This window comes from Guillardia theta (genome assembly GCF_000315625.1).
Source record: "Guillardia theta CCMP2712 unplaced genomic scaffold GUITHscaffold_94, whole genome shotgun sequence".
NCBI classification, from domain to species: Eukaryota; class Cryptophyceae; order Pyrenomonadales; family Geminigeraceae; genus Guillardia; species Guillardia theta.
Genome location: NW_005434580.1, coordinates 185,971 through 201,993, shown reverse-complemented (window position 1 = coordinate 201,993; position 16,023 = coordinate 185,971). Strand labels below are relative to the sequence as shown.

At 35.1% G+C, this 16,023-nt stretch overlaps 1 protein-coding gene across 1 annotated transcript; it reads right to left on the bottom strand.

Annotated features, from left to right (window-relative positions):
* Positions 1-7,563: 7,563 nt before the first annotated feature.
* On the bottom strand, positions 7,564-7,869 carry GUITHDRAFT_78044 (hypothetical protein; the record flags this gene model as incomplete). The annotated part of the gene is made up of 1 exon (XM_005824454.1): positions 7,564-7,869. The coding sequence occupies one exon, from the start codon at positions 7,867-7,869 to the stop codon at positions 7,564-7,566; it is 306 nt and encodes a 101-aa protein (XP_005824511.1).
* Between the last annotated feature and the right edge of the window lie 8,154 nt (positions 7,870-16,023).

Genomic DNA, 16,023 nt, shown 5'->3' with positions numbered 1-16,023 from the left:
ACTAACTCATTTTTAGCGAAATCGCTTGATCGTAATTCAAACGAATTCAATTGCAAATCATTATTTTTATAGTGGTATATCAAGCTTTGATTGTTTTGAGATGAAAAACCGCCTGTTCCATCTCCCACAGTAATAACCTGATCCTGATTATCAAAGTATTTGCTAAATAATTTTAAATGTGCTTTATTGCTAGATAGATATTGATTTTTTACTGATATGCTCGGAGTGAATAGATTGACAGTTTCGACAATAAATTCATTCTGATTATGTGCTAAGAGTATTTTTAAATCAAATTCATCTATTGCAATTTTGCAATTTCTTGAGAACTCAACAGGAATATTTAGATGAATTCTATAATCATTGATAAAATCTGATACTTGCGGAGGGGTTGCATTGTTGGAATACTGCAAAGTTTCATAGCTTTGAATATTTGAGCTATCAATATCTATGATATAACTATTCTTCAATTTGAAATATTGCCCAGACATTTATTTATATATGATATATATTATTTAGCTTTGCTAAGCTATGCATCTTCTGATGGGCATAATTGAATGCCCTCATATGTGTCGTCCTTGAAATATGATTTTTGCAATTGATCCCCTTTGTCATCATTTATTTCATTATTCATCAATAGATTGACACAACCTAAATGAATTAGGTAATCATCCAAATTAGGAAATCTTTTTTTTGCCTCGTCAAAATATTTCTTATACAATTCTTTATCATATGGCAATTCTTCATGTTCAATGGCCTCAATTGCTGCCGTTTGTGGTATTGTTTCCTCCATCATCTTTATTATTATCATTAGATTTTTTAATTCTCAGGATCTTATCAAAATTAAGCTTAAAGACATTCTCTTTTTTCTGTGTTGTATCTACAACTAAGGCATCGTGTGGGTTATCTGATGTTGCAAATTCATATAATCTTTCAAAATTTTCAATTGTTATCAAGCCTGATATGTTCTCATAAATGTCTTCCATGACGATTTTTTTTGATGCAAATTTAAACAGAACATAAACCGATGTATTGACTCTTATTGATTTATTGATTGCTTTGAGATTCTGGGCACAAATGAAGAACTGGCACCGCATGTGACGAGAGTTCAATATTGCCTTAACAAGTGAATTTTTGCGGCTGTTCTTAAATGCGTTAGATCCTAGACAATCATCTAGAATTACATTATTGACAACCCCGTTGGGATATCTTGGCTTGTTTGGTAAATCCTTGGGATTCTTGAAATCATTGATAAATAACATCTGTAAATCTTCGGGATCCATTGATTCAATCTTTGATAAAGGCGTTTTCTGGAATTTCAGATAAGCCTTCTTATATTTTAAATATTTCTCTGTCTCTTCTGCTTCTTTTTTAATATCCTCTAATACCTCATCTAACTTTTCTTCTGTAAATTCATTTATTATATCATCATCGTCTAAGCTATTTAAGACAGTAAAAACAGGGTTTGCGTCATATGTCGGACTAAATAATATTGTGCGTATTGCTACCTTATCGCCTGTTTCTGGGTCAATATATCCGAATTTTTCAAAGTTGCTTATCATCTTGGTCACTGCGTAAGTCTTCCCTGAGCCCCTCATGCCCACAGCAAGGCATACACAATAAGGCCTCGGTAGATTTGGGTCAGTCTGGGGATAGATAAGCTTTTTGAAGGGTTTCGGTTTATTGTCCAAATATTTTATTTGTATTGTCTCGATATCAGTCATTTATTAGATCATTACAAAAAATTTGAATGGCCAAATAAATTTATAGCTGACAGCTTCAGGCGCTCACGCTCTAGCTGTTGCCTTAGATTGTTGTCGCTCTCTGTTTTTATCTGTGATCGGATTGATGGCGTGGGTTGTGGTGTGCTCTGTAGATTTCTATAATCTGCTTTCAATCTGTTATATTTCTCTTTGTAATATTTGGCATCTTTAATGATAAAGTCTTGAGGCAATGCCTTTTTTTGCTGTTCTATCTTTTGATCAACTAATTGATCGATTTCTTTTGCTTGCTCTAATACCTCCTTATGCTTCAATTGTTTATTTAATCTTGATTTTGGGTTTGCCTCGGCTAATTGTTGCTTTTTCTGTTTTGCCAATTCTCTACATTTGGCTAAATGCTGCAATTGCTCTTGTGTCATCACTCTTTTTTTTGCTTGTTTTGGTGGTTCTTGTGGTTCTTGTGGTTCTTGTGGTTCTTGCTCGATATGTTCTTCAACCTCATCAATAGATGAAGCTTCAATATCGACATTTTGCGGTTGCTTGCTATTTCTACCCATTTTATAGAAATTGCAGAAAAAAAATCTATGTATTATCTATGAAAAATCTGTATTATCTGCCAAATCTAAGTGGCTTAATTTGGCTAGTAGAAACTAATTTATTACCGACTTGAATCGGTTTATCTTGAATTGATCTAAGAGGACTAAAATTTAAATCATTATGTGGATCATATGGAGCCCTTAACACCTCGGGAGGGTAGACATCGAGCCAAAAATATTTTTTTATTCTAGAACTGTAATTCGTCATCTCCATTGGAAACGCCTTTTTAAACCTTGCCGGTTTCTCCATCTTCCGCGCAACATCAAAACTCTTATCATTCTTTTCATTAATATCAATATGCCTTTCAAAATATCTATAAGATCCATTGGGTTGAAATACGCTATCAATCATCTTTAATAATTGATGTATAAAAAAAAGTTGGCTTTGCCAAGCGTAGCATAAATCCTTAAAGTTCTTTCTAGAATATAGGAAGGACCTGTCTGCCCGCACTCACCTTTAGCACACTGTCCATACTGGTGAACACCACAGGAGTAGCAGAAGCCGCCGCGTTGGTCGTTGTGCGATTGTTTGTAACATGCAGCGCTAATTGAATAGATGTCGCCTGACTATCAAAGCCAGATATAAGATATTGCGAATCATTGTTATTGAAGTGCGACAATGCGAAAGCGCCAACAAAGAAGTCCCTTTCATAATGAGCCATATTTTTCATTGCGCTATGAATTCCCTTGTCATTTGATAGAAGGTTGAACGCTTTAAGGGTCTCTTGATATACCATCGGAAGGGTCAAAGGGTATGATGGGATCAATTGTGAATTTACCTCAAGTTGAGCCACTCCGTTATAGCTCCCATCACTGCTGCCCAAGCCCAACCCATTACGACGGAAATATTGGGATGAATTATATAATGGCGCATAATCCATAGATAAGAATGTCTCATAATTGGCTAGCTTTCGCGGCACCGATGTGTTATTGTTCAGATCGGTGACGATGTCAGCCGCAGCAGCTCCAGAAGCAGCGGCGGCATCGTTCGCAAGCTGCAGCGGTGCGATTGTATTATATGCCGATGTTCTGTAAGTCCAAATGACTTTATTTAAAGATTGGCAAGACTCGGTAAATCTCATGATGTTTGTCTTTGAATCAGTCAAGGCATTGCCAATATGGCATCTAAAGTTATTATATGGGATATTCATACTTCCTGATTTTGCAAGCATAGCATCATAAAGACTATAATAATCTGGCGATTTCCAATCAATACGGTTGATGTACGCATACAAGTCAGAAACTGAATATGTGATATTTTCAGCGCCTGAATTCCTCCATAAAACATTGTTTGGGGCGAGTCTCATTCTGATCTCAAAGCTTCCGAATAGATTTGTATCAATGATCGAAGGCCTGCATGATCCAAGGAATCCGACCCAATCCTTGATGCAATAAGTATCAATCGCGCGATTAAGGGTGGCGTTGTCTTGTGTGACTGCTGCATTTACGTGAAAGCTTTGGCGGGTAAGTGTTCCATCATTGCCAACGATCACCCTTGAAGATGGATCGGCATTTGTTGATACTGCCTGCTTGCCTTCTTGCTCACCGCTTCCGTACATATCTTTATAGATGTTATAAAGCATATTATAGTTGTCGATGTGCTGGATATTCACACCATTTACATAAATGTCTAAAGTTTGAATCAATGATGCGATGTGCTTAGGAAAACCGCATGGCACTGTGCCAGTAGCTGCGACAGTGTTTCCCGCCACTTGTGACTTAAAAAACAGCTGAAAGGTTCTAAGATCAACAACAGAAGCAGGCGGCAAGGTGATAATCAATTCATCGCCTGCTGCTAGGGTTTGTTGTCCTGTGCTTGGTACAATTCGCACCGGCTGAGTATAATAATTTTGTAAGACTTCAAATTGATGATCGAAATTCGATGGAAAAAATTGACCTTTGATCATGTGGCCTTCTCCTTGTTCGCCTTCCATAATAATACTTTTTATCTATTGTAAGATAATAATTTTTCACCTAAGATATCGATATATTATTGTTATCTATGTTTATTGTCCTTTCTGTTTCTATAAATAAGATCGGTGTGCCGATAAAATCAGCTTCATTCAATGTGTTAGCTGGAACACCGAATGCCTGAGATTCAAACATTATTTTTGCATTCCTTCCATTTGTATTATATCCAGATTTAACAATACCGTCATTTTTCTTAATATGATCTTCAAGGGACATCACAGCGCTGAAAAAATCATTTTGGAACTCATAAATATTATTCCATAGTGTTTTCTTGATATTGAATGCGTGTCTTGTCTCTCTTTCGATTTCAATAATTGTCATTGGATTATTATTTATTGGTATATCATCAATATAAAAAGATACTGTATTTATTCCTTTCCCTAACCTAGCAAAATATGCAGAGTTGCCGAGTCGTGTTGAAGCGTCCTGTTGGATTAGTCTTTCATACTCTACACTTAGACCGCTGTTGTTTGATTGAAAATTTTCTGCTACTGTATCCCTGCTATTGCTTAGAAACGTCGCAATCAATTTTTTAATACATTCAGCTTTGACATTCATTGTTAATTTTTGGTTCTTATCAACTGTCAATTTTGGGCCCTTCCTAGAGACATAATCGGTAAATGTTAGATTGTTATTCAAAATGTTAGGGGCACCCTCAAAGTCTAACTTATGTATGTTAGCCTTTACATTAAAGATTGTGTAATCTGGATCTGCTCCATCTATTATTTGGGTATCGTTTGCGCTCCTTCTTTGGTTGCCTGCTGATGTTGTTTGATAGAACAATATGTAAGGAGAAGCAAGCTCGATCTCAATCGATAAATCAATATTGAATGTATTAATATATTTGATATCTCTAAAAAATCCTATCCATTCAGAGATTCCGAATGACTCTGTGAATGCCTCTGTAGGCTGTGCAGCATATCTAAACCATCCACTCGATATTATAGGGGCTGTAATTTTCGTGCTATAAGCAACATTAAAAGATGTGTCATAATTATAGCCATCAATTGATAATGTTTTAAATTCTGGGTTGTGATTATCTAAACCATTATTATTTATCTTATCATTTTCGATATCAAACAATATGTTATATATAGTGTTGAACTCATCTATATTTGAAACCTCTTGATCGTTGATGAAGACTCTTAATGATTGTATTAAGCTGCTTGTATGCTTTGGAAAATGGTAATTTAATGAATAGAATAAGCCACCATTTGACACCAATCTATAAAAGCTGCCTCTTGCGTCATAGAATATATTAAATGATGATAAATCTAATAGTCCTTTAGGAAAATTAAGACGGATTCTATCATTCGGTTTGTATGTGCGGCTTATCTCCTCAGGATAGAACGAAACGAGGGTCTTTCTGAAATCTTTGATTTCATTTATATCTACATTTAAAGCACTCGGTAGAGACATTTATTAATATATCAATATAATAAAAAAATGGCTCACCAAAGCCTTAACGTCTTAATATCGTCAAAGAATAGACAATCAGATGAAGAGATTTCAAATGTATTTTATGCTTTGACAAGTGGTTTGATTAAGTGTCGATCAGATGAATATTTGACATTAGCAATGAAGAATTTTTCAATGATTAAATCGTTTTTCGCTGTTATTCCTAGTGTCAATAATGCATTTAAGATAACATTTGTTGATCCAGATGATCAGACAACAAATCATAATTTCTATCTATCAGAAGGATTCTATAGCATCGACAACCTTATTAAAGATTTAAATGACATCGTGCAAAACAATATTTATATTGCAGAGGCACAGATTACATTTTCATATAATGAGAAAAGAAATTCAATCATTGTCAAAAAGAATATATCTGATGAATTCGGCAAATATTATTTTACATCTGTAAATTGCGGCATATTGGTCGGATGTGATGACAATGTACAATATGAGATAACAGAAAGCGGCGAAGAACTCCCCTCATTTGTCAATCTATCAGGTCATAGCAATCTAATTGTTGAGATCAGCGGCGATGTCAATTTTGAGGCCTCTTCAATCAATAATATCATATATAATGATTTCAAGAGCTCGCAGGTGTTAGGCATCATAAATCTAAATGATATTCCATTTTATAGTCTTATAGATGCCAGCAATTGCAATGAATACAAGATATCAAATAAGGCAATAAATAATATCAGAATAAGAATCATAAATGAGAATGGGCAAGAATTCAAGAGATTGTCAAATTATGTCATTAATCTAGAATTTAAGACGTACAGCCTGACCAATAAGACAACATTGTTGAAGGCTATCAATAGGCTTGAGATGTATTTAAGCCGATTATTTGTTCTTGCTGGTTCTTTTATCTCATTCAATGAATAAAGGATGCCGCGGGGTGTTTCATTTGATGGCTCATGCAATCGACCACCAACATATAACAAAAAAGAATATCCGAAATATCTTGAAGCTAAGATAAAGGAGGTAAAAAATATAATTATATCGCATTTCTGATAAATGGCCTTGCTATTTAGAAAATACAAAGACATGTCGAAAGTGATGGCTGTTGTCTGTTCCAAAACTAGCTCATATTTTCACATGTGGAAACAGGTTTTAAATGTGCCATTAATTTTTATATCTGCTATTATGAGTGTATTAAATAGCAATGTAGAAGATCCTTTAGTAATGCGATATATGAACATAATATGCAATCTATTGACTGCGATATTGATAGGACTGAGCAACCAAATGAAATTTACAGAAAAGGCGAATATGTTTCATCAGCTATCGATTAAGTTCTCTAAATTAGAACATGCCATCGAGCAAGCAATCAATATCAATGATTTAACTAATGATAAACTTAATAGCTTTGTAGTTCAATATGATTCATTGACTGAGAATATTGAGAATATACCCAATCATATTAAAAATAAGGTAAAGAATGCTTATAATGGAGATTATTTTTTGCCTATCATTCTAAACGGTGATTCTCCGAGCAATAGCTCGCCGAATTCTGGATCGGAACAATATAATTCTATTGTTCCTAACATTATGATCCATAACAATAACAATGTTTAATTAGATAATAGGTTCAAAGCTTCTTTGTATCCACCGATGCAATATCTATCACGAATAAAGGCGGGGTATGTCTTAAAATTAAGCTTGCTTTTCAAATCTTTCATTTCTTCATCATTGAATTCGAGTATATCAAATTTCTCATATTCAATGCCTTTATCAATTAAGAAGTCTTCAAGCCAATCACAGTAGGAACAACCTATTTTTGTGATGATGGCATATCCTTGTTCTGGTAGCTTGTCCATTTATAATTTAGTAAGGTTAAATTTATTGAGATATGATTTATATGATTCATTTAAGCTCTTATGATTCCATAAGATCCACCTTGACAAACTGCCCGCTGTGTCTGGTACATTCCAATTTTCACTTGATTGATGGCGGCTTATATAATTAGCCTTGCGATTATCATCTTTATGCTTGGTATAATCGGAATAGCCAATAGCGCCGAAATGTATCGTTTTTATTCTTTGCTTATCCTTGTTATAAAATTCCATCTTGTATTTCTTGCCTTTAACATCGCTTCTAGATAGCTTAACATGTCTATAAACCATATTTATATAGATTATATATAATATTATACATTAGATTAGTAAGGTATATTTATAAAAATAATAAAAGTCAATAGAGACAGATGAAAGACAGATGAGACAGATGATTTTACATATTTTTACCTCAATATAAATGGGTGGTAGGTGGTGGCCTGTCTATATTTCCGTTTAAATTATGTAAAATCATCTGTCTCATCTGTCTTCATCTGTCTTTCGCTTATGAATAAGGGAATTTAAAAAAATTATAAATATTGTTATTGTTATGCTGTGTATTATTAATCATTACTCATCATCATCTTTGAAATCTATTATTTTTTTAGCGACATTTATTATATATGTTTTCTTATCTCCATCCCTTTGGATCCTTTCGGTTTTATATCCGCTTTCTTGAAGTCTTCGACTGAATAAATTCCTTGTGTTAATCTTTGATCTTCTGTTTGCAGCCCTGAAATCACTGAATATATCTTCTAAAGGAATATCCTTTCCTTTTTCTTTGATTGTGTTCTCTTCCATGTATTGAAGAACCTCATTATTTTCGTGCAGATATTCAGTTGTTGCTTCTTGAAATTCATCAGGCAAAGGAGGGAGTTTCCCTTTTGTTTCCTTGAAAGCATCAAGGAGAAGATGAATCATTGCATTCCTATATTTATTATCTTGTCTAATCTTTGCCCTCAATTTGGTGTCAATCTTTTTAAAATGTGTTGGGTCTTCCTTGATAAGCTTTTCATTATCTGTGAAAATATTTGGGAATGTGATAATTACGGTTCTTCTAGCGATGCCTTTATCAAATTTAGAGAGTTGGGGGACATCATTTGCAAGAATGAGAAGCTTGAACTGTCCTTTAAATTCGATGGGATCACGAAACAAGCCCCTTGTCTTGATCTCGTCGGAAGTCATACTCTTGATAGCTGCACATTGCAATTTATTATCATCATCAGCCTCGGGCTCAGTCATGACAAGACCCCTTACTCCTTTAGCCGCGTATAATTCAGAAGTGTCATTTTGCCCACGTTTTGGCTTGGTTAAGGTCTCAGGAGAGATTGTGAGAAAATACTTACCGAAGCATGATTTTATAAGCTCGTTCAATATAGATTTGCCGTTGCAACCGCTGCCAGTCTCAACATAAAATTTTTCATCCTCATTATCGCCTACAATGAATATAGACTTATATTTAATCAACCAATCGCAATAGTCCTCGTTAAGACACATATCAAGGATGATCTTTCTAACCTCTTTGATATCCTCTTCAACACGTTCAGGGTATGGGTAGCCAGTATTTAACTTAATATAATCATCCGGTCTAATGTCTCGAATTTCAAATGTTCGGGTATCAAATAATTTGTCATTGAAAGCGAATAGGAAAGGATTTTTATCTAAATATTCAGCATTGAAATTATTGACCTTATGATTGTCTTTAAGATCATCGATGATTTGTTTGTACTCTCTAGGCGTGCAAAGCTTGACCTCATATGATTTCATTTTCTCAGCATATCCAAAGTATTTTTTAGCTTTGTTTATGTCCTGTTCTTCAAGTGCTTTATGTGCAATTTTATTGTGCTTATCTTTTAAATTGACAACAATAGGAAGAATAATTTTTTTAAAGACTCGGACTATGGATAAAGCCTCGGATTCTTCGCACCATATATTTTTATCATTGCAGCAATACCATCTGCCTTTACCTTCTCTTTCAGAAGGTTGATATTTAATATTATCTCCCTTATACTTGTCAAAGTAGAATGAAACGCATTGCGCTATATAGTTTATTGTCACTTCCTTAAAAATCAATTTTTCAATTCTATCATAAAGCTCTTTATAATTGGTTTCAATATTTTCATCAGGCAGAAACTCAAACTCATCATATGAATCATCGACACAAGTCTTTAAGAAAGTCCAGCCAAGCCGTGCGCCTTCAAGTCTTGCATTGTTGAAGACATCATATGTCGTTGTCTTTACGTTATACTTTTCGGGGAATTTCTGGGAAAGCTCATCATAGATCTTAAAGGCTTCATCAACATAATCCCCATCATCAGAAACATTCTTCATGGCCCAGCCGATTTTAATCCAAGAATCATAGTTATCAAACAAATCGATAATGAGATGATCGCATAATTTCTTGAAATCTTCAAATGGAACGGTTTTCCTTATTTCCTCCCTTGCTTTTAAATATTTCTTATTGTCTTTTGTTGATAGATTATTAATATTTCTTAGTTTTTTATCGGGTAGTTCCGTAACCTTTTTATTTTTAGCGACTGGGCTTTCATCATCCGAAGGACAATCATCTTGTTGAGTTAATGTTAAACATTTTGAAGGTTTGGAATCAACCATTATTTTATATTTATCACTTATTTTATCAAATAAGTCTTTTGGAAACTCTTGAATGTCATTCTTTTCCATAATGCTATAATATCCATCGTCACGGAGAACACCCGCACCAATAGCGCAACCTCCATCATTGCGAAAGTCTATATAATCGAGGAAGCCTGAATCTGTCTTAATATACGGGCAATATTTGAAATAATGATGTGAGCCGTTGGGCGTTGCGACTTGGAATGTGTCGGCGCTCAATATTAACAATTCGATGCCTCTTGATTCTTTCGTAGCCTTTCCCTTGCCAGTGTCAAGATCAATGACAGTGATACCATTCACCTTACCAGTAAGAACAGCATATTTAACTGCCTTCTCTTCATTGATAGTTTTCACGATTTTATTATTCCAAATCCTGAATGTCTCCTTATTGTGTGTCTCATCCTTTTGCCACTTAGGAGGAAAGGCATAAGTTTTTTCGATGATCATCTTTGACTTGAAATTTTTATTTGTTTTATCCTTTGGGTCTTTGGGATACAGGGGCATGCATTTGAAACCCATCACGTCCCTGACATGTTCAAAGTCTTCAATGGCCTTTTCAAGGAGATATTCAGCAGAAGGCATCTTAATTGGCATCCTTTTACTTATAGGTGAGATTTTAATTTACTTGAATAAAACAAATTTACTTTATATCATTTTTTATCTTTCTATGTTTTTGATATATATATATAGACACGGCCTATACATATAAGTAAAAAAAGAGATTATGCACTTATTCAGTTGCAGAATTTAAGAGCTTTTTTTTATGATAATATTCGCGCATTCTTTTGTTTCTTAGCTCTCGATATTCTGGGTCATTTGTGTATTTTTGTTTAATATATTCATTTATTCTCTTGCATTCTTTATCGTGAAATTCTTTATCAGTTGCAATCTTCTTTTTATAGTGCAGTGCTTGTGGGGTTGGCATTGTTTTCGAAAGAAACAAATTCACGCTACGCTTGGCTTCGCCTACTTTAATATAAAGTAAGAAAGTTTATTTTACTTGATATATTAAAAAATAATCAAATCATTTTTATATAATTAGAGTATCCGGCTCTTCCATGTGTTGCCCTCCTTGTATAGTTGATATGTTGCCATGCTGGCAGCTGTTGGCTTGGCAGTTCCACCGGTTGAAATGATGTCATTTAATCGTTTAATTATCTTTCGAGCTGTTATTTTGTCCTTATTATCTTCGTATTGCTGTTTTTTCTTATCTAATATATCGGCTTTCTTATTGTTATAATATTTGCGTTGTCTTTCGCGCTCTGATATTCTAGGATCTTTTATATGTGGTTTATTTGGTTGCCTTATCGTATGTTGTACTGATTCGATAGGTTGGATCTCATCGGTTGGCTCTTGTTTGATCCTGATTGTTTCAGCGGCCGCAGATTGTAGGTCAGTGAATCCTTTTTCTTGTTTGATCGAAATCATCTCATTTTTGGATAATGATTTTTTATATGTTGCTTGTTGTTGCATAACTGAGTTTCTCATTTTTAGGGCGACGTCTTGCAAAATCTTGTTTGGTGTGTTGTTTTGGTGGAGATATGTTACGAAACTACTGCGAAACATATTGACATTAAGAGGCAATTTATCAAACATATTTTTAAGATAAACGGCCATGTTGGCTAACGCTGGTTTATTTCTATCTTTGATTTGTGTTATGAAATATTCACGAGGATAAAGCGAATAGCTCTCACGAATGAAATCACTTAATTTAAAAGCATATGGTGAGAGATTCTCGCTTATCTTTGCTCTGGTATTGATCATATAGCCGACAAAGTACCTTATAGCTCCGTGCTTTTTCTTGTCTTTGTTAAAAACATACTCAACAAGTTTCGATTTGTCATTTGGAATGTGAATATAATCTGTATTGTTATTTAAATTTGATAAGGTTGTTGTAAATTTAGCATTTGAGAGCTCCAACCTGACAGGTGGCGTGTATAAATACGCTTGCAAAATTAAGGCATACATGTGCAGTTTGAAAGTTAAGGGGTCATTTTTACCTTTGTTTTTTAGTGATTCTCTAAATTGTTTATTCATTTCTTCAACAAGGTCAAGAAGGCTTCCATATGGTATGAAACCCTCTTCATACTTGTTCAACTTGTTCTGTCCTTCTTCTTGTCTTATGATGTTGTCAAAGTCCATCGCTAGAGCGATAAGTTTTGTTTTAAGTTCATTTTGATCACCAAAAGCGATGCGCATTAGCCGCCCAATATTGTACAAATCATTACGGCATGTTGCGATTGATTGACCCTTATTGAATCTCAAAATCAATAATTGATTAATTATTTGTCTGTGGTTCTCTATTAAAAATTTAAGATCTTGTAAATCTTGCGGAACAGATGGGACATTCTTGATTATAAATCGGATTGTAGATGTTAAATTTTGTCTGATTTGATCTGCCTATATGAACATACTTATTATTTTTTAGATCTTCTAAGGTTGGTATATTTTTGTAATTAAGGTTTTTATATTGCTCGGGTGAATAATCGAGCTTGTAGATGCCATTTATAAATGAGTTTGGCCCATTGATTTTAGGATCAATTGAATCAACCAAAGCTTCCATCTTTTGCCATATTGTAAAGCTTTTTGTTGGATCGGTATATTGATTAAAGTCAAGCAGCTTAAGACTGTTTTCATAATTATTTGAAATGTCATCATTCATAACTTTAAGTTCTTTATAGTATTCCAAAAAGCGAGGTGCTTTATTTGGTGCAGCAATGCTCTTCGCTTGTGTAGGCTTAGGCTGTGCTTGCTTTGGTTGATTCTGCTTGGGTTGCTTCTTGGGCTTTTGTGCCTTTTGGGTTTTAAAGTTATCAGGTTTAAAAGCTTCAGGCTTCTTTGTGTTTCTTTTGGTTCTCTCCATCTTTAGAATATCAATGTAGATTTTATTTGATGTATCACTACGTAATAAGGAAAATTTAGATTTGATCATTTTTATTCATTTTTGATAAAAAATGATTTGATTCATAAATTTTTGATCAAGTCTAAACATGGTAAATTATCAAAATTCGGTTATCTATACTATCAGGTATAGGAAGGATAAAAACCTCATTTACGTCGGTTCATCTGCTTGTTCATTAAATGCAAGGTGGTATTATCATAAGAAAAGTTGCTTTTATGAGAATCATTCATCATTTAATATGTTGTTATATCAAAAGATCCGCGAGACTAATGATCTTGAGAATTGGTATATTGAATTATATGAGAAATTCCCTTGCAATGATAAGAAAGAACTTCATAAAAGAGAAGGTGAGGTAATAAGGGAGATTGGAACTCTTAATTTGAGGATTGCCGGAAGAGATGCAAAGCAATATAATTATGATAACAAGGAGAAATTAGCACAAAACAAAAAGGAGTATTACAAAATTAACATAGATTCTTTAAAGGAAAAACACAAACAATATTATGAAGATCATAAGGATAAAATAAAAACAAATGTCAAAATATACTCAGAGAACAATAAAGAGAAAATATCACAAAACAAAAAACATTATAGAGATCAAAACAAAGAGAAATTAAAAGAAAAACAGAAGCAATACAGAGAGCAAAATAAAGAAAAACTCAATGAAAAAGATAGACAATATTATGAACGCAATAAAGAAAAACAGCAGTGTGAATGTGGATCTCTTGTATCTAAGTACGATCATAATAGGCATCTTAAATCAAAAAAACATCAAAAATATATGGAGTCATTGCTTGAATAAAAAGCGCAATATGTTAATTTCTTAGTTTTTTATTTATCAAATTCAAGCATAAATTTTAAATTCGACAATACTTTCTTATGTTTATCGCTGTTGACATGTGCCTTAAATTCATCCTTTAATGGTGTTTTATCAAATTGATGATCACACACGGGGCATTTATTATTGCTTTTGATATCTCCAACTTTTAATTTAATTGCTTTATCATATCTTTCTTTGTTTGTCATTTTCTTTTGTTTAGGTCCAACACTCGCTTTATCCTTGTATTGCTGATTTGCAGTGATAAGTTTCTTAGGTTTGACAGGTTTTGCATATTGCTTATGTGGAATATTACCGTCATATGTTTTTAGATCTTGCATGATTCCCTTAACATGATCATATTCTTTTGATCCTTTCTTGACAATGCACCACGTGCCAGAATGACCTTTATTGAACTCTTTCAGCGCTTGAATCCATGTGTTGCCTTTTCTAGTACTCATTTATAATAAAGAAAGATAGATAAAAATAAAGAATATAATTTAGTATAATAATGGTAATGATAATGATAATGATAAAGGGGTTTTAATAAAAAGGAGGTAGGCGGGGGGGACGGGGGGTAGGCGGGGGGGTAAGGCGGGGGGTACCTCCGCCATGTTTTGGCTGTGGTGGAGTGTGAAAAGAATGGTAAACGTAGGGTAAATAGACGTTAGGCGGGGGGGGCGGGGGGGTAAATCGTGATTTTAGGATAATATAAAATTTTGTTTACTTTATGGGTATATATATATATATTAGAATATGGAAAATACCCCCCCGCCCCCCCCGCCCCCCCCGCCAAATAAATTAATCATGTAATAGAGCGGAAAAAATAAAGAAAAGAAAAATTAAGCCGTTATGTGAAATAGGCGGGGGGGTAGAGGCGGAGGGGGCGGAGGGTGGCGGCGGGGATAGATTATTTTGTTACTTAGGGGGTTTGTAAAAACAACGTGTTATATATTTTACCCCATGAGCACAGCCCCCTCACCCCACATAGATTTTTTTATTACTTATATGATCCTTGAAGGATTCATAATTAGTTTGGTTATTATGTTTGCTCTGGCACACTCCGTGTGTGCGCTCGTTTGTTTTTGGTTATTTTGTGTGATGATCCGCACCAATGCGCAGCTATTATTTCAATTGAATAAAATATAATAGGGATTTGGTAAGGAAAATAAAGAGAAATAAATGAATTTTTTGGGTGTTCGTAAAAATCATTGAAATTTTAAATTGATTTATAAAAGTTTGTCTCCTCACGTTTCCAATGTATTTACTTGCTAGCCAACCCCCTGTTTCGCCTGCCGCGTTCTGACCCTACTACCCTCCCCGCCGCACTGCCAGGACCGTACGAGGAGTGTTGGAGGCTCAAAGGGATGATCATCGGATCACAATCAGACGTTACCACGGTCATCGCCGCACAGCGACAGTCAGCCTGATTGAAGTCAGTGCATGTTCCCTGATTGAAGTCAGTGCATGTTCCCTGATTGAAGTCAGTGCATGTTCCCAAAGTTGGGCATGATGCGGTTCTCTCATGACGACTTCGAGTTCACTGTGCTTGTCATTCAGTTCTCTTGAAGTTTTTTTCAGCTTGTTTTTCCCGCGCAATGTTCTACCAACTTCCGTGGTTACTATCTCCGAGCCCTTTTTCAGGCCCGCCCGGGCTCCTCCACATCCTAGTACGGCCTACCCACCCCATCTCCAAATCGGACCCTCCAACCCCTTTTCTACCCCTACCACCTTCTTTACGTTGTTTGGACCCACGGTAGCCCTGTGGTAGTCCCCTGGCTGGATTACCCCTACCCCCTCAATCAAACATTTGTTGAAACTTGCTAGGGCGTCCTCGTGGCCATGACGGCCTCCGTGGAGGTTGTTGGGAAGGAGAGGAGAGGATGAGAGGAGGACGGAGAGGATGGCGAGGAGAGGATCAGAGGATCAGAGAATCAGAGGATCAGAGAATCAGAGGAGAAGGAAAAGGAGCAGAGGAGCAGAGGAGCAGAGGAGCAGAGGAGCAGAGGAGCAGAGGAGGAGGGAGAGGAAAGGAGAGGGAGGCGAAAGTAGAGAGAAAGAAGAGCGACAAGCGTGAATCTGGAGATAGAAG